Source organism: Apodemus sylvaticus, chromosome 2, assembly GCF_947179515.1.
Source record: "Apodemus sylvaticus chromosome 2, mApoSyl1.1, whole genome shotgun sequence".
NCBI classification, from domain to species: domain Eukaryota; kingdom Metazoa; phylum Chordata; class Mammalia; order Rodentia; family Muridae; genus Apodemus; species Apodemus sylvaticus.
In genome coordinates, this window is record NC_067473.1 from 41102816 (window position 1) to 41129828 (window position 27013).

At 42.4% G+C, this 27013-nt stretch overlaps 1 protein-coding gene across 1 annotated transcript in view; it reads left to right on the forward strand.

Moving 5' to 3' along the window:
- Window positions 1-23630, forward strand: part of Cav1 (caveolin 1) — a 34870-nt gene extending 11240 nt beyond the window's left edge. The window contains exon 3 of the mRNA XM_052173262.1: window positions 21440-23630. Within this exon, the coding sequence (XP_052029222.1) occupies window positions 21440-21781 (342 nt within the window). The 3' untranslated portion in view covers window positions 21782-23630. The remainder of the gene's footprint in view (window positions 1-21439) is intronic.
- Window positions 23631-27013: the final 3383 nt, after the last annotated feature.

The window sequence follows — 27013 nt, forward strand, 5'->3', positions numbered from 1 at the left end:
AAAGAGCCAGAGTTTTGTTTTTTTTTTCTTTCTTTCTTTTTTTGGTGGGGGTGAGTGACAGTGGGAGACAGCATTATTGAAAAGTTACAACCAATCTCCCAGATTATTTTTCAATACACCCCTTCTATTTCTGTGGTTAAATAGTATGAGAATGAGTTGTCCCCATAAAACACGCTCAGACAATACTTAGGAAAACCAATTCCCCACCAGACCCAGAGAACGTGGAGTCCCAGAACACTAGGAGTCCATCACAGAGCTCCAGTCACCCTGTGGCGGCATCTGCAGATGCCTGTGCCTCGTGGGCATCAGCGCAGTCTGCTCTTTATTCTGGCTGCTATGTGTTCACTGCTGGAGACTGCACAGCCTTCCAGACACCATTTCACTGTTCACTAAAAGAAAACTGGGCTCCTCTCTTTCTTTTTGAGAAGACTGGTTCTCTCTCTCTCTCTCTCTCTCTCTCTCTCTCTCTCTCTCTCTCTCTCTCTCTCTCCTCATCTCATGCCTGAGCTCTGCAGAATAGGCCCTCACTTCTATAGTTGCTCCAAACCTCCGGGTGGACCCCAGAGCCCAGCACTGAGTCAGCCACCAGAAAGTAGAGGCTAACTCGAACCAAAGCCAATGACTCAACTTCCTTAGCTAATTACATTTTTGGTTGTTTTGATTTGTTTTTATGAAAACACAGTTGAATTACATTATCACCTGGCTTCCTTTGCGTCTTTTATCTACATTGACTGCAGTTTGAAATCTTGTAAGAAAACAAACATCTGACAGTAATAAAAATATCCAAAAAAAAAAAATCAGTCTATTAAGAGAAGAAAGTTGTCTTCTACACATGCTTATATACACACACACACACCTGCAAGTATTTGTAATACTTGTGTGTATTTTAGCAACTATTGTTCAATGTTATTTTAAAATTCCTTTAACTCCAGTATTAGATGAACACAAATACAACTGTATCTTCTTGGGCCTTCTTGTGTTGACCTCTTAAGGCTCTACAGATCAAGGCTAAGTCCCAGCATATCCCAGGCACATTCCCAGGATGCCATTGGCTGCCATTTGGCTTCCCCACTTCTTCCTCCACTTTTGCTTTATCACTTTGAGATAATAAGCATGCAGAACTTGCTTAGAGAATTGGACTAGCCATCCACTATTCCAGCAGCAGAGAAGGTTCCCTTTACACCAAAGTTGGTCTCTTATAGTTCACAGATCTCTTCTAAGAGAAAAGATAAGACTTACGTAAGTAAACTAACTAACTAGCAAACTAACTGATTGACTAATGGACTAACTAGCTAACTAACTAACACACCCATAAAAGACACAATGTAGAACTCTGGGATCAGCTGTTACTGCCTCATTTCTGGTGTCTACGTCACATGCACTGAAAGATATTTATCTCAGATATTTGACCTGATCTTGTCCCCTGTAATAGCAGATATATTTACTACAATATCTCTAAGAATCAGCAGCAACAGGATGTATGTAAAATATCTGCACTCTATCAGTTAAAAGTATAAAGGAAGAAGAAGAGCCATAAGAAAGAGTGTAGGAGTGTAATGAGACCGTTGGATATGTGACTTTGTACCAAACATGCAAGCCAAAATCATAATCTTAGCACATGTGATGTCCTGTCAGAGACTGGAATAGATAAGAGGCCTTTTACCTCACAGAAAACGCCAGTAATGATGACTTTGTTGACATCTGTGATAAAAATTAAATGAATGTATTTTTGATAAATTACAGATAGCCTGTAAAAATAATAATCACTACAAAGCACAATTGTGTGAAAAGTCTAGAAATAAAATACATAATGGAAAGCAGATAACTAAACATAAAGATAGAAAAAATAATAGGGAAAGGCTATCATCTTAAAGGAAACATGGCGTGATGTGGAAAGCTGATATATCTGTTGAGCATAGTAGACCTGAACTCTCTGCCACAATGATCCCTCTGCCCTTGAGGCCAAGGCCTTTTTTGGCACTAGTGTAAACATGCCTTTAATGCATCAAAGTCCCTTGAACGATGGAGACACAAACTAATTCTGTCAGTTGTTCCAGAACGTTGAACATCTCCATAATTAAATGGTATTTCAGAGCAAGCATGATTTGATGTTTCAAAAAGAATGCCAACTTCAAGATTCTTTACCATGCTACCATATGCACTGCTAAGACATGGCTCCTATTTTGATCTTGAAAAGGTGTGGAGATTCTGGAGAAAACTTAGGAGCAGAAGGCAGGTAGTCAGGAGGAAAAAGAAATCCCCATTGGAGAGGAAGCTCTGAATGGTATTTTGAGAAAGACCACAGAATGACAGCTACCTTTGCTTATTGTCAGGTTACTGGGAGACTTGCAAGAGAAATGTTACCCAGACATAGTCATCATTCAAGAAAAGATAAGAAAGTAGAAAATACTTCCAAGTAATAACAGTGGTTAATCCAAGGAATGTGTCATAAGAAGTGACTTCCTGATAGTTGTGTGTGTGTTTCCTTGCTTATCCATGCAGCTCTCAATTCTTTCTCTATCCCTCTACAGTTACAGCTTGGTGTATGACAACATACCACACATACACACACCCTAACATAGACGTATATGAACACTTTCATCTCTTCCAGCAGAATGCCTGATTCACTTGAGTAAAGAATTGGTGTAGCTTTGCTTTCGTTGGCAATGGAGAACACCCAAAAGTAAAACACTGGAAAATGCATGCATTGTAGTGACGAAAAGGTCAGCATGAAGCATTATCTGTATGGCAAACCGGCCCTCCACCCCTCCTACACAGCACATATTCACAGCGCTTGCTGCTTGTATAAACCCCATTGTGGTAGAGCCTTGAGATGTAGCCTCACAAGAGGGTGTGGCTTACACGCAGAGGCTCCTCACCCGCCCTCAGTTCATCTGGAGAAGATTTTAAAACACTGCATGTTGATATGTAGATAATCTGATGTAATTATTCTGTGGTAGGGCCCAGGCTCCATGGAGTCTTCCTTTACAGCTCCTAGATGCAGCTGATACACAGTCAAAATTAAGTCCAGACTGGTTTAGACTCTCTGAACTTAGTAAGAAGAAAATCCATCACAGTAAGATTTTCATAAATATAAAGGTATTACGGTAAATATTACTTCCCTAGCTCCTTACTGCTGGTGAGCAGGGGAGTCTTTACCATTTTACTAGACTATAATATTTTCTGCTGTAGCAGCTATATGAGATATACTTTACATGCAGAGTGGAGTTCCTGTCACTTATAAAATCCAACTTTGGGTTACCTCCATTCTCTTGGATTGTACTTGTCTATTCTCCCACAAGAGCACAGCCTATTGTTCAGAGCAACAAAATGCTATGTCCAGCTCATTTACTTAACTGCCTTGGAGTTTACAACTCGCATTCATTTTTCTCTTAAAAGTGCTGCAAAACTCCAGTTAGCCGGTAGCCATGGGGAGCTTCAGAGAATTCACACCAGGCAGCCCCTAAGTTCTCCAGGGCCTTACGGAGAAGAGACTCCAAGTCACTGACAGACATTTCCTGATGCCAGTCACTCCTCAGAGCAGATGGGGAAACTGATTCCCAAAGTAAGTTTTATTTCTAGTCCTCTTTTTGGACACTTATCCTTAATGTTCCTTTGGGCCTTGGCAAAGTCGTATCTATTTCCTGTGTTTATAACAATCAAAATTTAGAACTAGGCAATTCAAGAAGACCAACATTTATACAATAGTAAAGCCCCAAAATGCAGCTGACAGAGAATGTTGGAAGACTTCTCATCGACAAATAGGATGTGTTTGCTTATTTCTTGAAAGAGGGTCTTACTAAGTAACTCTGAGTGTCCTGGGATCCTCGATGTAGACAGGACTGCCCTTAAATTCACAGGAATCTACCTGCCTCTGCCTCCTGAGACCTAGGATGAAAAGCTCGCTGCCGTAGACAGCTAATAATCAATAGTGGTTTTGTTATGCACTTCCTAAATTTTCTCTTAATTCTGCAGTGCTGCTGCTTAGTCAAATCATCTTGAACGACTGAGCTCACGGGTGGCCTGCCGAACCTGCATGTTCCACAGTACACACGGGGTCCTGAACACCATCTAGATCTGAGTTCATTTCACGCTCTCATGTCCACTCTATACTTTGCATGCTTCTCTTTTATTGCACTCGCCTCCAGATTGGCTGCTTGCATTCCAAAACGAACCAGAATTCCATTCCCAAGCTGGCTCCAAACCTTCACGATTTCTTTTTCCTCATTTGCAGCTAGCCAGTTCATCTAAGTTCCTAAGCGGAGAGGGCATAATTGTAACTTCAGTTAGAGCTGTGGCCTAATGGGCCTAGACAAATAGAAAATTCATAGACTTTATGAGGCCAACAGTTGTCAAATTCACCGAGTTCCTGTGGCCCTAATTCTGGAGTTCTTTTAAGGCCCATCTGTGAGCAATAGGACCGGATGACTAAGAGGCAAAGCAAAGGCAGCATTACTTTGAGTCATATTTTCCTGTCAGGGAGTTGTAAAGTTTGTTTCTCTCCAACTGACATAAAGTTTAGCGTTTAATGGTCCACAGGATTTTAATCCCATCACTTAGCACCCCAGCTGTGTGACTCTGAAGGTAAACATGGAGTCTCTGGAGTCTTTAGACCAAGGGATCCCTCCTAGGGGACTTACCAGCTCTCATAAGCAAAGTGATACCAAGACCTGTAGGTCTGAATTCAGAGTTTTACAATGCCCAGAACTAAATTAAGCCCTCTTCCTTGCCATGGCTCTGCCTATGTTCATACTTTCACCAAAATTATACCTGGATTGGAAACAATGACTATTATCAGTGAAAGCAGTTTCTAATCCATTGCCAGATAAATAGCACACTCAGTATTGTTTCTTAAAAGGGGAGTCCATCAAGACAGCCATTGCTTGTAAGGAAGAGGAGTTACAATGTACAAATGTCTGTTAAGACGGCTGGAATGAGAACGGTGCCCATAGACTCATGTAATTAAATGTCTGTTTCCAAATTAGTGGAACTCTTCAGGAGGAATTAAGCAGCATGTCCTTATTGGAGGGAGGAAATCACTAGGGGTGGGCTTGAGGTTTCCACAGCCCAAGCTAAGCCCAGTCTCCCCTCCCCCTCTCCCTCTCTCTCTCCCTCTCTACCTCCCTCTCTCCCTCTCTTCTTCAACCCCTCCCACTTCCCTCCCCTTTTCCTTCTCTCTCTATATATGTATATGTAGCTATGTATATGTATCTATGTATATGTATATTATATGTATATGTACACACATACCTGGCTTTTTCTGGCTCTGGCTCTGGCTCTGGCTCTGGCTCTGGCTCTGGCTCTGGCTGTGGCTGTGGCTCCGGCTCCGGCTCCGGCTCCGGCTCCGGCTCCGGCTCCGGCTCCGGCTCCGGCTCCGGCTCCGGCTCCGGCTCCGGCTCCGGCTCCGGCTCCGGCTCCGGCTCCGGCTCCGGCTCCGGCTCCGGCTCCGGCTCCGGCTCCGGCTCCGGCTCCGGCTCCGGCTCCGGCTCCGGCTCCGGCTCCGGCTCCGGCTCCGGCTCCGGCTCCGGCTCCGGCTCCGGCTCCGGCTCCGGCTCCGGCTCCGGCTCCGGCTCCGGCTCCGGCTCCGGCTCCGGCTCCGGCTCCGGCTCCGGCTCCGGCTCCGGCTCCGGCTCCGGCTGTGGCTGTGGCTGTGGCTCTGGCTGTGGCTCTGGCTCTGGCTCTGGCTCTGGCTCTGGCTCTGGCTCTGGCTCTGGCTCTGGCTCTGGCTCTGGCTCTGACTCTGGCTCTGGCTCTGGCTATGACTATGGCTCTGGCTATGACTATGGCTCTGGCTCTGGCTATGACTATGGCTCTGGCTATGACTATGGTTCTGGCTATGACTATGACTCTGGCTCTGGCTCTGGCTCTGGCTCTGGCTATGGCTCTGGCTATGACTATGGCTCTGGCTATGACTATGGTTATTGCTATGGCTATTGCTATGGCTCTGGCTGTGGCTCTGGCTGTGGCTATGACTATGACTATGCTATGGCTATAACTATGGCTATTGCTATGGCTCTGGCTGTGGCTATGGCTATGGCTATGGCTATTGCTATTGCTATTGCTGTGGCTCTGGCTGTGGCTGTGGCTCTGGCTGTGGCTGTGGCTGTGGCTTTGGCTCTGGCTGTGGCTCTGGCTGTGGCTCTGGTTCTGGCTATGGCTATGGCTGTGGCTGTGGCTCTGGCTCTGGCTTTCTCTGTGTGGCTTCTTCCTTGTATCTGATTACAAGTTCAGCTGATGCCCCTGAACTATGGTTGCCTGATACCCTGCTCTCTCTAGCCCCATGATGGTCACAGACTAACCTCTGAAACCAAAGGCAAGTCTCCAATCACCTGCTTTGTTTTGTTGGTTTCCTTGGTCATGGTGCTCCTTCGCAGCAATAGAAGAGTAGCTAAGATAGATGATCTCACCAATTCATTCATATATTTAATAAATAATGATTTATGATCTGCCACATATTAGAAACATAGAGTCTGCTAGCAGAAACCATAACCACATGAACACACACACACACACACACACACACACAAACACATTAAGTAAAGAGTGATGACCTAGGTGGAAGGGAAGGTTCAAGTAAGAAACCAGTGTGAGGCTAGGATGAAACCTTAGAGGCAGGATGAGGCATAGAGAAGTAGCAGCTGGCTGAGAGTGATGGGAGAAAGAAGCCAAGCATTCCTCAGCCAGTGAAAGGCTCTGTGGCAGAAATGGGCCTGGGCCTGGTAGACATTATCCTTCATTCCTCAAGGCTGTAGAAGCTTGTGATCTGGAATCAGGAGGCAGAATGCCTTCCTCTCTTACCGAAAAGTAAATGAGTTCGTCCCAGGAGGACACAGCTCTCCCTTGCGGTGATTCCTAAGTGACCCTGCAAAGCAAAAGCACACGTCTATTTTATGTACACTGTCCCCTTTCAAAGACACAGAGCCTGCCCTTTGACCCTGCCCTGACTTCCTTTCCTCATTTCACATATTCCATTCTCCAAAAGTAACTGCTTCCCAAATGTTAGATGGATAAATAAATGGCCCTAAAAGGTCATAGCAGAGCAAAACAAACATCCCTGCAATAAACGGAGGGCATTCCAGGCTACAGAGACTCCTCAAGTCAAGAACCACCTTGTCACAGCATATTATGACTTTCTAGGGCGTGATTATCAACCAGGTGCAACTTTGCTTCCCTTCCAAGAGGACATCTGGCAATGTCTAGAGACAGTGTTATGTGTCACAATTTGGAGAATGTTACTGGCATCTAGAGAGTAGACTTTAGAGATACTGATAATCATCCCACGGTGCACCTCCAACAAGAATGGCTCATCTAGACCTAAATACCAATCTGCCAATTATGTCCACGTGGAAAACCCCATTGTAAAGGTCAGAAGCTCTTACGTAAAGTGTTAGTTCTGTACAATGGGCTGTGATTCTACTTGCAAGGACACTAGTATGTATCCTTTCCCCTGTTTGCCAAGTAGTGTTCAGGCCTGCGGAGATTTATTTCATTCATTTTCTGTTTGTTTAATAAACAGACTAAAAGTACTGGAGGGAAAAATATTCCTGCAGTGAGGTAAAATGAATGCTGTTCCTAATGCTCCCATGACTGCTGAATTGCAGGAAGCAACATCTGACATGAGGAAGGACAGAAAAAGGAGTTCATACTCCTTTTTATTGGATATTCTATGCATTTACATTTCAAATGTGATTCCCTTTCCTGATTTCCCCTCAGGAGCCCCTCATCTCATCTCCCCTTCCCCTGCTTCTATGAGGATGCTCCCCCTCCCACACACTCACTCCCACCTCACTGCCCTGGCATTTCCCTATACTGGGGAATGGAGCCTTCACAGGACCAAGGGCTTCTCCTCCTAATGATGCAAGACAATGCCATCCTCTGCTACATATGCAGCTGGAGCCATGGGTCCCTCCATGAGTACTCTATGGTTGGTGGTTTAGTCCCTGGGAGCTCTGAGAGTATCTGGATGGTTGATATTGTTGTTCTTCCTGTGGGGTTGTTTAGCTTCTTCAGTCTTTTCTCTAACTCCTCCATTGAGGGCCCCATGCTCAGTCCAATGGTTGACTGTGAGCATCTGCCTCTGTATAAAAGGCTGTGACTCAAACACATTTAATCACTAAAGGAGTAGCCTAAAAACAGCAAAGAGATTTCTGTTTGTTTCTTGTTGATAAAATATAAAAAGTCCATTATAAAATGTATGGCAATCATTCATATCTGTCCCATGGAATGCCCAAAAGCTTAAAGAATAATAAACACCAATGTATAAACACAGAATTCAGTGAGCTAGCCAGACCTCCGGATGAGCCTTCCAATTGGGTGTTTGCACAAAATAAGATCTCCACACAATTAATGAGGCAAGCCTTCTCTACTGGGGACAGCATTCACCGTGAAAGCTTCAGTTATCCCCCCCCCCCTTGCATGGCAAACACAAGTACTCCTAAACAATCATTCTTCTCTGCCCAAGTTTACTAACACACACTCTCCAGTTTCCTATCTCTGGCCCTTTCTTGGTCTATTTTTACACAGCTGTCTGTTCTCTGTCACCGGTTTGATGACACTCGGCATCAACAAGTGGCACCAAATGGACACCAGAAGTCTGTGAGGGGGGGGATAGAAGGCGTCAAGAGGTGCTCAGCCTGCTTTGTACTGAGGCTAGACGCTTTGTGATAAGGAAACTGAGATATATGGGTTACTTGAGAAGACTCCTAGCCAACTAGCCTCAATGACACAGTGTGGTTCTAGTTTGCCAACTGGGATCGCCTAAGGAATGAGTGGGGAAACCTATGTGAAGAAGTGTGGAAATGGGAATCGCCAAACCCTGATACTGAAAATAAGTTTTGAAACTTCAAGGGAGATGTAGATGCATTTCCTAGGAGTCTCCCCTCCATCAAACCATTACAAGCTGGGTGTCTTTAAAGCCATAGATATCCATTGTCTCCTGGACTGAAGGTGAGGAGTCCAAAATCAACGTGATAGCAGGATGGTTATGCTCCCTGTGAGACCTCCTGTTGATCTTTGTCTTTTCCATGTTTCTTATGGATTGCTGAATGTTCTTGGCCATCTTTAGATGGCAGCTGTGTAACCTCCTTCCCTGCCTTCTTCATCACTTCCCTTCTCCCTGTGTTTACTGGAAATTGGGGTTTTAATTTAGCTTATAAATTAAAGCTAAATTGGGGGCACAATTCAATGAATGGCAAAACATAAGCACCTGTGTTCTCAAACCTGGGACATGCAGTCTACAATGCTGAAATGTGACACAAACCTCAGAATATATCTTACTCCTTCATGACCAAGACAACTGGACCAGTGCTCCTCATACAGGAGTACCAGTGCTCCTCATACAGGAGTACCAGTGCTCCTCATACAGGAGGGCCAGTGCGCCTCATACAGGAGGGCCAGTGCTCCTCATACAGGAGAGCCAGTGCGCCTCATACAGGAGTACCAGTGCTCCTCATACAGGAGAGCCAGTGCGCCTCATACAGGAGTACCAGTGCTCCTCATACAGGAGGGCCAGTGCTCCTCATACAGGAGGGCCAGTGCTCCTCATACAGGAGGGCCAGTGCTCCTCATACAGGAGGACCAGTGCTCCTCATACAGGAGGGCCAGTGCTCCTCATATAGGAGAGCCAGTGCGCCTCATACAGGAGGACCAGTGCTCCTCATACAGGAGAGCCAGTGCTCCTCATACAGGAGAGCCAGTCCTCCTCATACAGGAGGGCCAGTGCTCCTCATACAGGAGGGCCAGTGCTCCTCATGCAGTCTTCAATACATTAACTATTAAGTACTCTGCACACCCCTGTGGAGGTGACACCATCGTACCTGCTTAGTCAAAGGAAGAAACAAGGCAGGAGCAGGTTAGCAGTTTAAGTGACGCAATACTGCCACCAAGAAGGCAAATGCAGCCTCCATGTCATTGATCAGGACAATGTATAGCATTTCAAAAACAATACACGGTATACTGTTGCATTCATTCAGATCTGCATATTGAAGTTTTGAGATCCTCTCTACTAACAGCTTCCTTTTTCTCTTCCCTAGACCTCCTGCATCAAATTCAGGCTAGAGAAAGCTACCTAGATACTCCCCCCATCCCGATCCCCGCACAGACTATTAATTGTGATTCAAGACCCAGAAATCTTTACTTTAACAGTATCTTTTAGAAATTCTGAAACCTTTTATTAGTGTTTGAGAAACTGTCCCTCAGGAATAAGGGTGAAATAAAATGTTAGGAGATGGGGGGGTGGAGAGGGAGACAGGGAGAACAGAAAGAAATGACAGATGAACCCCCTTCCCCTAGCCAGCGAGGAAGTTCTGGCCAGGAAAGAATGAGGTTGCCCGAAGTCAAGATGAACCACGAGGAGAGGAGATGGTGGCCAGGCTAAATCCAGGTTTCTCACTGCAGACCTTCTTCTGCCCTGTAGCCTACACTCCAAAACACTTCGCTTGTTCACACTCATCATCTTGTGCTGAAACTGCGTGTGGATACATCCCTTTCCCCTGCTCGCCAAGGCACAGTCCTGGGAACCTCTGAAAGACAAAGTTTCTTCACATCCTCCACTGAAAAGGAGCAGGCCTCCAAGCCAAGAACACGAAGCAATGTTCCTATCCCAGATTTACATTCCTCTAAAGCATGGGCGGGTCACCGAGGAGCTCACATGATCGTGGGCATTTATAACATAATCCAGACCCTCTGTCTTCAGCACTGGCTGCAAGAGCACCGCAGCCTCTTGCCCAGTGGTGCCAGTTTTGCCCAGTAAAATCTGCTTCTGAGAAAACACATGGGAATTATGGCCAAGTCCCTGTGTTCTGGTAGCATTTAACTGTGTTCTTTCTCATCCTCCTCCATACCCACATGCTCAGACACAACATTATTCCATTGGCTTCAAAGGCCTCTTAGCATGCTGGAAATTTGTGTGGGAACAGAGAGCAGAGTTGGAAGTTGGAATACATGCTCTCTGTGTGTGACTAGATTTGGTACACACAATAGAATTTTAAAAATATGTATTTAATTTAAATGAAACTGAACATTGGTTTTTATTGGCTATAGAGTGATGGAGATATACCACGATTTCTACTGACTGGTTTTTCATAAAGATCAGAGGCATTTAATTTTGACCAATAGTCCACATCTATAGGTTAAAATTAGGCAAGACTTTTCTGAGAGTGTTTCCATTCATTTATTCATTAGCATCCCAGTGCCATCCAGCATAAGAGGAACTCACAGAAGCAAGATGGAGGAAGCCAGGACCACAAGGCCCAGAGAATACAACATCGATACCATAGGGCTGTGGTTAACTGTGAGGATCCATTGCATGCGCACTGAAGAGGTGAAAAAAGTCTTGTTTAAAGTGAAAGCCCTAGGGGCTTGAAAAAATAGCTCAGTGGTTAAGACAAGGTAAAGCTCTTTCCAAGGATAAAAGTTCAGTACCCAGCATCCTTGCCAGATGGTGCACAACCACTTATAACTCTAATCCCAGGCATACTGTCCCCATGCCAACTCTGAAGGCACCTGCACTCGTGCATATGCTGACATATGAACAGACAGACAGGCTTAGCACTCAAAAGGCTAAGGCAGGAGGACTTTCAGTTCAAAACTAGCCTGAGCTACATAAGCACATCCTGTCTGAAGTAAGAAAAATACAGACCCAGGCCCCACTCCAGAAAGTCTAATCAGACTACTAACTAGAATGTGCATTCTAACATATTTTTTCCTTTGAAGATCCTCTTGTCATGTTACTCATGTTGAGAACTTCTGAAAATTAAAAACCATAAAGTAGTGCATTTTGGAGTATTAGATTTAAAGGCCTAGATTTGTTTGTCTGGGTGATTTTCTGCATATCTGATGTTTAGGCAGGATTCTCCAGAAAAAAAACAGAGCCCACAGAATGTATGTAAGCGAAGAGTCCTTAGACTGGCTTACAATGGAGGAGCTGATTTTTCTAACAACAGTGAGAATCCAGTAGCTTCTCAGTTCAGAAAACTGGATGCCTCCATTGTCCCAAACAGGTGCTAAAATAGCATAAAGATTTCCAGAGTGCTGCTAGTATCCTGTCCACATTGGAAGGCCAATAAAACAGAATTTGGGCGCACTCAGGAAGGAGCAAACTCTAGCTGACAATATTGCTTTTCCTTCAGATCTATTCATGCCTCAGTCACCTTGGAAGGTACCATCCAGCTTGAGCTAGTTCATCCTCTCTGCCTAGGGTGTGGGTTAGGCTGTAAACCCTAGACTAACTCTAAATCCTATTAAGGTAACAATTAAGACCAATGATCAGATCTGGTTATAATTTCAAGCCCTGTGAAGCATAGAGGTGGATACTGTTACACAAACACTGAAGACAGTCTAATTATTTTTCTAAGGTTGTGTAAATTATAGAAAGTTTAAATTGATATATTTACTTCTCATACACTCATGGATTTTAGCCCCAGCAAAAATTTCAAGAAATTAGGTATACATTCTCTCTAAATGTTTTCATACTGGTATGAAAGTTGAGCTGTCTAATACAAAAGAGATATTAAAAGTAGAAAATGATAACGTGAAAGAGGCTTGTTTTAGGATTCACTTCATTGTTCGTTGGCTTCATCCCTTTGTATCCAGTTATCTTCAAATTTAGTAACATATAGCAACAAGCATCCATCATTTTATACTTTTATGTGGTGTGACTTAGCTGTGTGGCTGCTTAGGGTCTCTCCTGAGGTGCAGTCCAGCTGTGAGTACTAGACCTCCCAAAGCCAAGATGGCGGAGGTGCCACATCCAGACTCATCAACACGGTTGGTGACTCACCATTTCCCTTTAAGCTGCTGGACTGAGGCTTCCAGTGTCTCAAGAGTTGATAGCCAGGGCCCTCCTCCAGGTCTTACCCATGCCATACCTTTGAAGGTATCCCAATCACGGCAGCTAACTTCCAACAGAGCAAACCAGAGAGCAAGAATGGCGCACAAGGCAAGGCGTTACAGTGCTTTGTAAACTCTTCAGAGACCCCCAACACATTTGAAGGACAATCACTTCTAGCCACCAACTCAAGCAGAGGGCATTGCAAGAACATCTGGAAAGAAATCTTTGAGACCCATTTTAGATGTTGTTATATTTTAACTTCATTTCTATAAATGAAAAACTGACTGTGCTGCTTCATTCATAGCTAATTTATCATTCTGATATTAATGTAAAGTAAACGTCTCCTGAAGGAAGCTTGGCTACAATCTGTGGGAATTTCTAACAGTGTGGGAAGGAAATGAAACCAGATGAGGACCATGTTTCTAAATGTACATGTACTATATGCCTAGCAACAGAGAAGTGTGTCCTAGGAATGAAACCTAGAGTGATGGTTTGCACGGATGGTGTGTACACATTGCAAGGGAGAAGCTAAGTGGTCAGTATCTCTGGCATGACTTCCATGTCCGGTCAGTGGCAAAAGGAGCATCTTTTCTCTCCTTCCACTCATTCATGTCACCTCATGATCGTGAGATGACATCAGATTATGTAATCAGCATACACTATTTTAAGCAGGGTGAAAGGTGTCTCCCAATTAGCACCTGTATCATAAGGAATATAAACCTTTCCGAGGGCCTAGAATGATGGCCCAGAACATGAGAATGGTCACTGTTCTCACAGAGGACCAGAGTTAGACTTCTGACACCCACATTGGTGGCTTGAAACTGTAAGTTCAGCTTCAGAGAATCTGATGTCTTATCCTAGATTCCGCCAGCATCCGTACACATACTAGCATGCACACACACGTGTGCACACATATGCATGCACAAATACACACACGAATAAATAAAGAAAAAGTAAATAAATACTCTTTAAAAGAAAAGCTCTCTTTAAATTTCTGCTCAGCAGACTAACTTAAACCTAATTGGTCAGAACTGAGTCACGTGTGTATTCTCAACAAACCACCTACCAATAATACTAATGTGATATACCAGGTATAAACTAACCATGACATAATTCTGAGATCAGGAGAGAGTTTAAATTACCTAAGTTGTTAGGATTCTTTTGGGACAGCAGTGTAACTGAGTTAGACAGACAGCAGATGGGTCTTCAGTAAACATCTTGGTAGCTGCTTGGTTAATATTATGTCCTACACATATATTTAATTATGCTCATATTGTACTAATATATACTTCATATATTTTAATACAGAGTTTTTACTAATAGTATAAAGCTATATTTTCTCCACTGAAACCAAATGTGAAAACATTGTTGTATACAAAACCACAAAGGTACTTAAATTTGTCTTGACTGTTTCTTATTTAGAAAAAAAGTAGTCCACATTTAGAGAAAAAAATGGCTGTTTCTCTGGGGAAGACCCTTGAGGACATCGGTACAGGGAGAAGGTTTCTGAACAGAACACCAATAGCGTATGCTCTAAGAGCAAGAATTGACAAATGGGACCTCATAAGGTTACAGAGTTTCTGTAAGGCAAAGGACACCATCAAGAGGACAGATCGGCAACCAACAAATTGGGAAAAGATCTTCACCAATCCGACATCAGATAGAGGGCTAATATCCAATATATATAAAGAACTCAAGAAGTTAGACTCCAGAAAACCGAACAACCCTATTAAAAAATGGGGTACAGAGTTAAACAAAGAATTCTCACCTGAAGAACTTCGGATGGCGGAGAAGCATCTTAAAAAATGCTCAACATCATTAGTCATTAGGGAAATGCAAATCAAAACAACCCTAAGATTTCATCTTACACCAGTCAGAATGGCTAAGATTAAAAATTCAGGAGACAGCAGGTGTTGGAGAGGGTGCGGAGAAAGAGGAACACTCCTCCACTGCTGGTGGGGTTGCAAATTGGTACAACCACTCTGGAAAGCAGTCTGGCGGTTCCTCCGAAAACTGGGCACCTCACTTCCAGAAGATCCTGCTATACCACTCCTGGCATATACCCAGAGGATTCCCCACCATGTAATAAGGATACATGCTCTACTATGTTCATAGCAGACCTATTTATAATTGCCAGATCCTGGAAAGAACCCAGGTATCCCTCAACAGAAGAGTGGATGCAAAAAATGTGGTATATCTACACAATGGAGTACTATTCAGCCATTAGAAACAATGAATTCATGAAATTCTTAGGCAAATGGATGGAGCTAGAGAACATCATACTAAGTGAGGTAACCCAGACTCAAAAGGTGAATCATGGTATGCACTCACTAATAAGTGGTTATTAACCTAGAAAACTGGAATACCCAAAACATAATCCACACATTAAATGAGATACAAGAAGAAAGCAGGAGTGGTCCCTGGTTCTGGAAAGACTCAGTGAAACAGTATTTGGCAAAACCAGAACGGGGAACTGGGAAGAGGTGGGAGGGAGGACAGGGGAAGAGAAGGGGGCTTATGGGACTTTCGGGGAGGGGGGGGCTAGAAAAGGGGAAATCATTTGAAATGTAAATAAATTATATCGAATAAAAAAAAAGGAAAAGAAGTAACGAAAAGCAAAAAAAATGGCTGTTTCTTTTATTCCTATGTAAATGCAAACTATTTAAAATAGTAATGTAAAATAATATAAAATATTACCTTATGATAACATTTAACAGGATAGGGTCTTCTGAGATTTATTGCATTAACCAAGCATTATCAAAACATAGCAAGACAAACTGTTTTTCTTGACATCCTTGGCTACATTTTGTTATGTTTCAGAAACAGCCAATGCTATGCAAAGGTATTTTAGCATCATTTATAAAAAAATCTAGTAATATAAACTGTTGACTCCCGAGAAAGCATCCATTGAGACACAGAAATATTACTGAAGTGTATCTGTGACTTTGATCTGTAGGTCTGCATAGTGGACATTACCAAAATGGCAACTATGTTCCTTCAGTTACAGAACAGAAAAATCAGTTCTTTGGTGGAATATCTTAGCTTCATCTGAGGCATCTCATTTTAAAAGCCATGGGGTGCCTACAGTATTTGGGTTTGTTGTTTTTTCTTTTAAGAAAGCAAACATCTAATTCCTATGCCAGTCTAAATCTGAGCAAGCATATGAAGTCTTGCTCTAGATAAGGCCAGAAACACTGAACTGAACATAGTTCTGCTAGGTGCGTGGTCATCTAGTGAATAACAGGGAAATATTCCATGCCTACCATGGTACAGTTACAGTGGAGAGAGGTAAGTAGGATAAGCCTCCAGGGAAAGGGGTCTCAAGGGTGGGCATTTTGATGGAAGGTTGATCAGTCTGATGGTCTGTGCAAACACTGAGAGCCAGGGGACTGGCAGAAAGGAGCACCATCGATTGTCTGACAAATGGACCTGCAGGGCCTCTGGAGATCAAGATGTTTAAACTCAAAGGACCACATGTCATTCTTGTTGGCCTCAGAGCACAGCCACCAGAGTGACTGGGAGTGTGTGGTGATGGTAGGCAGTGGTGGCAGAGACCAGGGCGGTCCCCACGCCTGAGTTCCTATCATGCGCCTACGGTTTGATGAGATGATAGATTTGGTCTCACCACAATGGTCATTGATTCCTGTACTTTATACTGGACTCCAGTCCTTCAAGGATCATTTGCTTTACATTTCTCTGAATCTATTAACTATGTGACTATTCACTTAGCAGAATGATGTTGAGTTCAGTGCACTTTGAATACTCTGAAAGTCAGCATATACACTAAAGATATTTTTTGAAGTTTTCCTTAGGGTTGAAGAGATGGCTTAGTGGTTAAAAATACATGTGTGTGGAGCCATGAGCAACAGAGTTTAGACCCCAGCAACACACACACACACACACACCAATCATTTAAAAAGTATCCATTCCGGTTCTATTCACCCCAACTGAAGTATAAACAATGTCACAGTCATAGTATGAAGAAGATATCTCTCTAAAACATATGCAGACATACTGCCAAGCCAAAGTCTTAGAAGGCAAGGAACACGTGTGAGTACTTAGAGATAGAACAGGTACCCCCAAAAAATGGAAACATTGTGGGGCCTTGGGTTACTCATGTACTTGGGAGCTGTGAAATTAGCATTCTAACTTTAGCTTCTTTTCTGATTCATTTGTAACCATGAGATTGTCTGCCTCAGTTTCCATATCTACCATTTAGCTTGACAGTCCCTGGCTGAATTCCCAGGATTGTGAGCACATAGTGTTCAGAGTAGTATAAAAATAATCAGTACACAAAACTCAAAATATCCTCCTTCCCAGATGTCCTGACTTGAAGTGGTAGTATTAGCAAGAGCTGTGCCTTTAACAACGGCAGTGTGAGTGCTTCTGGGCACCCACATAGCTCAGCAAAGATTAAGCACCAGGACTTTTGTAAGAAGAGTTTGGATTCCCAGCAGTGCAGAAGCAAGGGAGCGTGCACCGGAAACGTGACACATTCCGGTTTTGCTCACAAGCATCTGGACGACCTGGAGCAATTTATTAGCTTTACCCTCATCTTCGAAAAGGAGGAGTGAGCCTCTGAGAGGCTCTCGAGGACAGATACAGGTTAGTCCTCTTGAGCCAGCAGTAGCCACTGAATTCACAGCCTTTGTACTTTATACCTTCATATCAATACTTGCTTGTCTATTGAAAATCCTGCTCATGCGACTGAAGAGTCTGTCACCGCTGTTGCTTATTGGGCACGTGGGACATCTTGGGGCTTTGTACTCTCAGCGAGCTCTTCTTTGCAGTAGTGGACAATAGAATGAGGTAGGGAGAATGAAGCGTCACCTCTGGCTTTAATGCTTCCTCAGCAGGAGCTGCTTCTGCCTTCAGCCACACCTAATTTGGCTGTACAGTTTTATTCTTTTAAACCACCGTAAATTCATCTTTTTTTCTTCTTAATCATTTTATTTGTTTACATTTCAGATGTTAGCCCCTTCCCAGTCTCCCCTCCATGAACCTCCCACCCCATTCCCCTTCCCTTTGTGTCTAAGCAGGTGCTCCCCCACGCACCCACCAACTCCCACCTCATCCCTCTACTATCCCCCTTCTCTGGGTCATCAAACCTCCACAGGACCAAGTGCTCCCCCTCCCACTGATGCCAGATACACACACACACACACACACACACACACACACACCACACACACACCACACACACACACACACACACACACACACACACACATATATATATATATATACTTCTCATCATCTTGTCACAGAAATAACTCACTAAATTCACTGGGATATTGAATGTTATACTCATTACCTGTTTGGGGCAATCATTGAAAATGTAGCTACCTTGAAACTTTCAAAAGTACCTAAAAAGAGAAAAAGAATTTCCAATGTGCTTACTGAAAAAATATTTTAGATTTAAAGTTAAGGAAATTGTTAACAAGAAATTTTTCATAGAAACACATGTCATGTTCCTAAATACTTTCTCTAACTAAATATACTTCATTAATATGAGCCAATTATATATTTATGCATATGTATAATATGTATATTTGCATATAAATATATACACATGAGCACACACACACACACATATAGACACACACACTTTGTCCACTGACTCTGAGGTCATGCTAGGGAAATTATTAGTTACCAGAAGAATTAAGGGTATCAAACTTTTAAGTCTATTAATAGGCCTTTTAATTGTGAAATACTCTGTTCATTTTCAAAAAATACTTTCATAAAGTTTTTCAGTATTAAAGAAACCATCAACTTCTTTTAGACCACATTTGAGCTTCAAACCAATCTCTTGTTCACATGGACAACTCCTTGTCATTTCTGGGATAATCAGCAATAGGCCTTCCCTGTAATGAAAGCAATGGGCCTCTGTATGTTTTGTATACTCAAACTGTTGTGCATGCCCAGGATATTTGTAAATCACCATGCATTATCCTTTGATCCCAGATTTAAATTTTATGGATATTTTTTCAATTTTGACTTCTTCAGTATCATGTTTTATATAATGGCACTTTTTTAAAAAGTAAAAAATAAAAAGAGTATATTTTAAATGAATTGGAGAAAAAATCTTAATTTCTCATTTTCATTGCTTTGGGAAGAATTTATTATAATCTTTCACACAGACAATTATAGATAAGTTGGACAGAAACATCAATCAAGTATTAGTCTGATTTGCCTATGTCCCCTCCCCCACTTTTCTCTAAGTGTTTGTGTGTGTGTGTGTGTGTGTGTGTGTGTGTGTGTGTGTTAGAGGACATATACCAGAGATTGTTTTTCCAAACCTACCCATCGTTTTTTATTAAGGATAAAGTCTTTCTCTAGTCTGGAATTCCCTGCTTACACTAGTCTGCCTGGCCTGCTGAGTCCTATGTCTGGTGGGCTTTGGGTTGTTTGTTTGCATGTTTGCTTGTTTGTTTATTCTTATTTTTTAGTGTGTTCTGAGGACCAAACTCATGTCCTCATGCTTGCTTCTGAACTATTAACAGATTCTACAATCTGTTAAACACACATGTACACACACACACACACACACACACACACACACACACATAAATATTTACCTCAATCTAGTTCTAAATGTGCTGAAGAAAAATATAATAGCAATCAATCTATTTAACTTCATTTACAAAATTACAACAAAACTATTTTGCATATTATACTATTAGGACATTGGGTAATAGAGAAAGAAACAGAATGTTCTAGAAAATAAACTTGAAGACTGGTAAGTGTCGTGTACTTTTTCCAAAGACACTTTGGTGTGCTAAATCCAAGGTGGCTCTTTGGCACTGAGCCACAACGGAGGAACCCAAGTTCTAGCCTAGATTCTGAGCTCTGCTGGGCTGCAGCTGGTCGACGTCAGTTTCTGTGGATTTTGAACTATGCTAGCTCCCCTCCCAAAGCAGCCACCAGGAAGGAGTTCTGCTCTACTCTGCCTTCCTGATCATAATTGCTTTTAATCTTGTGCTTTATTTAGTTTATATAAAGCCTAAGAAGTAACTATGTAGGTGAGTAGGTGAGTCCTTGCAGAAGGATCGAATTTGCACTAGGATCCCCCTGTTGTGTGTGTGTGTCTGCCTTTAGAAAGTTGCCATGTCTCTTTTTTTGCAAAGTGACAGTAAACTACTGTTCAAGATCACCAATACAAAGAAGTACTTGTAAGTGCCATGTGACTGCACGTTCGGTTGTTTGCTTCCCAGTGGCTTCCTAAAATGGGCTTCTGAAATATCCATGATTCTTGGACCATTGGTATTTGTCTTGATCATTACCAAATACTATATTCTCAGTTTATCAAATTCTAAAGGGAGGTTCCACCCTGCCAACTTATTTTTTCTCTCTCTAATGTTCTCCTTGCTCGAATGTTCCCTGCGTTCTCCCCAACAGTTCTATTGAGAGTTCAAAGGTCATCCTTGGTTCTTTTCTTTGTAGTAACAAGGTCCTGAGGGTTCTTGTCATAATGTCCAGGAATTTTCCCTTTGATCTCTTGTTTCTTTTCCTTCCACCATTTTTCTCCTTCTTTCTTTCTTCCTCCCTTGTTCTTAATCAGCACTTTCTCATCTTCACTGTACTAACCTCACTTGGCCTGTCCAACAGTCTCCCTGCTGGTTTCCTTTTCCTGTACTCTTACTCTCTCTCTCTCTCTCTCTCTCTCTCTCTCTCTCTCTCCCTTTCACACATACACACACACACCACAAACACACATACACACATTCACACATGTCTGACATACATATACACTCAAACACACACAAAAAGAACTCACACACATAACTCAGACACTCACACCCACACATACACACACACACACACACACACACACACACACACACACACTCACACGCCTTGTTAAATTCGTCTAAAGAAACTGTGTGGCCGTAGCTGCTCTCACCTGTTCCAACATCATCATAGACCTTCACTGTATGGAAAACAATACCCATTCTGGCCTCAACCTGTCCTCTGATGCGCTCACTGTGGCCTCCTCTGCCTGTGACCCTCCTGGGTCTCATTCTTACTCCTCCTGAGGCGTGGCTCCCAGCCTCCCCGTGCATCATCTTTACTTTCCCCATCACATACATTTCCAAAGCTTCACCACCCCACAGTCATCTCCCTGCCTCAACTCACAGTGACCTAACTCCCTGAAAGGTTTCTCTTAATCCTGTTACAAAAATAATTAATGGATTTGCCTAATTCTAAATGTGTCTAGTACTTAATACTGGATTATGATTGTCTTTGAAAGCAGTAAAAACTTGGGTCATAGTCTTTACATCTTCCTGAGTGTTGGGTGTCCTTACTCATGTTTCTGAGTTTTGCTTTAAGGCACATCTGTTTGTCCAGAAAGCAGTAGTCCTCAACTGATGACACAGTAGGAAAAACACCTGGGATCTAGGTTAAAATCCTCCACCCTAGAATAATCAGATCTGAGGTGAACTCATATATTCATGTTCCCAGTGAGGTCCAAGGAGACAGCCCTGCTCATGGCTGCTAATCACCTTGCACAGGGCTGGCACACACATCGTAGACACTGGCATACATCTCACGGGGTATTTCCCGCTTTTCTTCTGTCCTCACTCACATTCTGCCCCTTCTTTGTTTCAGATCGACTTTGAAGATGTGATTGCAGAGCCAGAAGGGACACACAGTTTCGACGGCATCTGGAAGGCCAGCTTCACCACCTTCACTGTGACAAAATATTGGTTTTACCGCCTGCTGTCGACCATCTTCGGCATCCCAATGGCGCTCATCTGGGGCATTTACTTCGCCATTCTCTCTTTCCTGCACATCTGGGCGGTTGTACCGTGCATCAAGAGCTTCCTGATTGAAATTCAGTGTATCAGCCGTGTCTACTCCATCTATGTCCACACCTTCTGTGATCCACTCTTTGAAGCTATTGGCAAGATATTCAGCAATATTCGCATCAGCACGCAGAAAGAGATATGAGTGACATTGCAAGGATGGAATGGTTCCTCCCCCCCTTACTATTTTCTTGGTGCCAATTCCAAGTTGCTATCGCAGCAGCAATTTATGAATGGTTTGTCTTGGTCGAGAACAAAGAATTCATTCCCTTCATTTTCATATATACTACTTGTCTCTTCTGAGCTTCTGCATCTAGTTTTGACAGTTTGGAATGTTTAAATGCATTCCTACTCTCTCTTTTTATGTGGGCCATTGTTTAATTGGCTAAAATATAAACATATTGTTGAAAGATGATTTGAGAAAAAATAGGAAGGACTGGGAGGTTGGGGGTGGGGCGAAGATTACCAACAACCTCAACTGCACACTCGAGGGAAGAGTTTCAGGATATGGCCATGTTTTTAGGGGCATGAAGGCAGGTTTTCAATATATCCCAGCTCTCTGAGGAGTTGGCTGTTGTCATCACCCTTAACAATCCAGTGCAATCTAGTGATCACCATCAATTTGGAGACTGTAATCTTCATGTTCGTGATACCAACAACGTCTTACTCATCCTGACATTTTAACCTGCTATTTTGTGTGCCTGAATATTTGCTATACCGAGCATAAGACCTAAGTGCCTTCTAATTGTCCATGGTTTTTTTTTTTTTTTTTCAAATAGAGTCTAACTCATCTACTTGCATTATGCCGGCAGCTTTCCTAAAAAGAAAACATGCACCGTCTACTTGTTAGCTCTCTCTACTTGCTTCTGACTCTGAGATACAGAAGCTGTTGATGTTGATATCTGTGCTTGGCTATGTAGCATCTTCCTCTATGTTAATCTGGTCAACATTAACCCAATGAAATGATTTGAAGCCAACACGTGGGGCTGAGAACCATGGACTGGCAGAAGTAGAAGCCAGCTTTTCCTGCCAGTCAGCAACTGAACGAGGTCAGCACGTCTATTCTGTTTTGCTCCTTTTCAAGAATAATCACACGTTCCCGACTCTAAGCTAACCCCTCACCGGGATAGAGGTTTACTGACCGACTGGGATGGTTTAGGGGCTCCACACTGTGCTCCCTTTCCAGCTGATGAGTGAGCCTCCAGGGAGGGGTGTCAAAAAGGAGGAGACTGCCAAACCTGTTGTAAGCCTGGCCCCTTCTATGCATAGCCCTCGCAATCATCTGTAATGCTGTGAAGCTTGCTCTCCCCCTGCGAGGAGCTGTTGGCCTAATTCAACCATCATTTTGTTCAGAGAGAAGGTGGGGGAGGGGTGGTAACAAAAGCTTGAGGTAGCATTCATGCTGGAATAAGTTCAAGTTTTTCTGAACCCAAACTGAGGAAATTCACCTGTGTACCTGAGTCTCCAGAAAGCTGCCTGCCTGGGACACCCTAAAGCTTTTTATTCCCTGCTCACATTACAGCTCTGCCCTCGGGGATGTTTTCTAAATTCCAGATAGGCACTTATTTTCACTCTCATACATTTATTGGAACCCTGCTTGGCCTGTTTTCTCCTTCAGTTTTGCCAACACATTCCCAACCTGCTACCTACTTTGATTGTTTGCATTTATAACAGACACTGGCGTGGCCACAGTTCGGCTTTTTAAACTGTGTGCGTAACTGAAAGTGTACTAGACTGTATACCTTTTTAAACGTAGAGCTATTCTTTATCTTTATGTAGGGAGAATCACTTTGGAAATGGTTCTACGATTCAGTCTGTAAACTGTGTGTTCCGAGACCTGTCTGTTCTTCCTAGATACTCAGCCTCACGCAAGTCAATTGCTGATCCAAAAGGTTACTGAAATTTTATATGCTTACTGATATATTTTACACTTTTTTATGCTGCATGTCCTATAAAGATTTCAAATCTGCACAATAAAATCGTTTAACAGTTAAGCAGTTTTCTGTGATGTGTGTCTGTCTGTCTGTTTTTATGTCTGTATGTAGTAAGCAGGTGTTCAATGTGTATTTCCATGTTTGCATTATGCTTGGGGGTAGCAAACTTCTCAAATTTTAAAAATGTAAGTGGGATATTTCTGCTAAAAGTCATTGCTATTCATGGATTACTTCAAATAGTTTAGTTACAATTTATAACCAATTTAAAGCCATTTTTAGTAATTTATACAATGGTTTATTATCTATTAATCTGAGTCCCAATAACCACATGTCACAGATATTAATATTGTCATCTGGTACCACCTTGATTTATATTTGGAATTCTGTATTAAAATGCTATAAAGATACAAACCCACAATACCGAGACAGAAATGATAAAGATGGAGACTAAGAAAGAAACTAAGCTAAACATAAAGAACAAAAGATTTATCAAAAATAATTTGGCTTCATATTTGGGATGCTAACAATTTCTCAAAATCCAGCTCAGGGGCCTATGAGCTCAAGACTCCAGAAAAACTAGGATCTGGTTTTCCAGTGAAAACAGTAGGAAGAACTGATGTACCAGTTAGAAGGATTCAAACAGGAGGGCCTCTGGATTCAAACTTGAGGGAAGGTCAACTTCTTGTTCTATTCAGACCTTCAACTGATTGAATGAGCTCTACCCATGTGAAGGAGGGAAACTTGTTTTATTCAGCCTAGCAATTGAAATAGTAACGCCATTTAAACCTCTCTTGAAGGCACCACGCCATGACAGTTGACCAGATTTCTGAATATTTCAAGGTCCACTCTATTTGACAAAGGAAAAGAACCAGTGCAGCTTCCAAAGTCAATGTGATGTTTAAAAATCTTTGATTTCTCTCAGCTAAAGAAAATGCATGGACATTCCTAGGTTTCTCTCTTTTCTCAGAAAGCACGGGAGCTGCTTGGCTGGCAGTTCCGCACAGAATATGAATTTACCCATCTATTTGTTTTCACGGCACACGCCCTGATCATCACCAGTCATCCAGGCAGATGTGAGACTTCCACTTATAGGAGAACAAGTGAAGCATCCTTAGACAGAAGTGAACTATCCTTTTGCTTGTCATGTGAATGTCTCATTGTCTAGATATGAGCAAATCACACTGTAGCTTGGCTCAGCCACACCGGTGAAAAAGGTCTATCACTGAGTATACAAACAGCTTACAAATATACACAGTTTGGAAGACTGGCTTCATATTGACAACAAACAGATTCACACATTGCACATTTATATATTTCCATATATAGAAATACATATTGACCCAAGGAACTAGGGCGCTCAGTTTGAATGGCTCACTCATAGCATCCTTGACATGAGTACTGAGTTCAGACATTTTATCGTTCCGATTGTCTACATTTTAAGAGATAAGAAGTGAAGAAAGACAGCCTTGATATGAAGGAAGGGTAAAGCCACAAAAAGAAAGATTTGCTTAATGAATTCATAAAGTAATAAATATATATAGTATCAAATTTCTATATATCATAAATATGCAAAACAAATGGCAAAGAGATTTGCTGAAAATTAAAAATACATAATGCATTGCTTTATAAAGCTTATAGAGGAGAAAGTGGGGACAAACCTTTAACACATGAGCACAGGGGGAAAGTTTCTGAACAGAACACCGATGGCTTATGCTCTAAGAACAAGAATCAACAAATGGGACCCCATAAAACTGCAAAGCTTCTGTAAGGCAAAGGATATAATCAACAGGACAAAACGGCAACCAACAAATTGGGAAAAGATCTTTACTAACCCTACATCCGATAGAGGGCTAATATCCAACATATACAAAGAACTCAGGAAGTTAGTCTCCAGAGAATCAAATAACCCTATTAAAAATGGGGTACAGAGCTAAACAGGGAATTCTCAACTGAGGAAACTCAAATGGCTCTAAAGCACCTAAAGAAATGTTCAGCATCCTTAGTTATCAGGGAAATGCAAATCAAACCAACACTGAGATTCCAACTTTATACTAGTCAGAATGGCTAAGATGAAACACTCAGGGGACAGCAGATCCTGGAGAGGATGTAGGGAACACTTCTCCATTGTTGGTGGGATTGCAAGCAGGTAAAACCACTCTGGAAATCAGTTTGGCGATTCCTCAGAAAATTAGACATAGTACTACCTGTGGACCCAGATATACCACTCCTGGGCATATACCCAGAAAGTGCTCCTACATGTAATAAGCACACATGCTCCACTATGTTCATAGCTGCCTTATTTATAATAGCCAGAAGCTGGAAAGAACCAGATGTCCCTCAACAGAGGAATGGATACAGAAAATGTGGTATATTTACACTATGGAGTACTATTCATCTGTCAAAAACAATGAATTCATGAAATTCTTAGGCAAATGGATGGAACTAGAAAGTGTCATCCTGAACGAGGTAACCCAGTCACAAAAGAACACACATGGTATGCACTCACTAATAAGTGGATGTTAGTACAAAAGCTCAAAATAAACAATTTACAATTCACCCAGCATAGGAATCTCAAGAAGAAGGAGGACTTAAATGAGGGTGCTATGGTTCCTCTGAGAAAGGGAACATAATACTCACAGGAGCAATAAGGGAGACAATGTGTGGAGCAGAGTCTGAAGTAAAGGCTACCCAGAGACTGCCCTACCTGGGGATTCATCCTATAAACAGTCACCAAACCCCAACACTACGACAAGAAGCACGTAGCAAAAGGAGCATGCCATGGCTGTCTGACACCGTGTGCTGTCAGAGCCCTAAGACTCCCTGTTCCCTTGGCCTTGCGGGATCTTTCTATTTTGAATGTAGTCACAAAAAGAGTTTGTCAGGTAAGCAGAGTTCAAGTGAACAGTAATAAGTTAGGTCACAATAGTTAAGATTGTGATGAACCCTGTGTACCACGTCTGTGCACTTCAATTGCATTCATTTACATTTACTTCCAACAGCCTTCCACGTGCATTCTGTCATATCATTTCAATTACAGGGATTAGGAACCTGTGACTCTGAGGAGTCAAACAACAGCTAGTAACTCACAAAGTCAAGATTATGAACACGTGGATCACCTGGAACCGCTCGCTAATCAACAGCACGAATTCCCACACAGTTAGCAACTGACAATGGTGAAAAGGTGAAAACAAGCAAGGTGTGTCTAGGAGAAGAACAAGTGCTGGCCAACATTCCAGGCTTCAATAAAATACACATAAAAGACATTGCTTCTAAATATGAAAGTAAAATCACTCTCATAAATTTATCAGAATCGTTTTAAGGGTTTAAAAATAAGGGGTCTCAGTAAGTAGAGCCAAAGTCTCATCATAAGGGCTTAAAAATAAGTTTTTACCATTTACCTTGATCTTTTATTTGTTTGTTTGATTTTTTTTTCAGAACCCGGT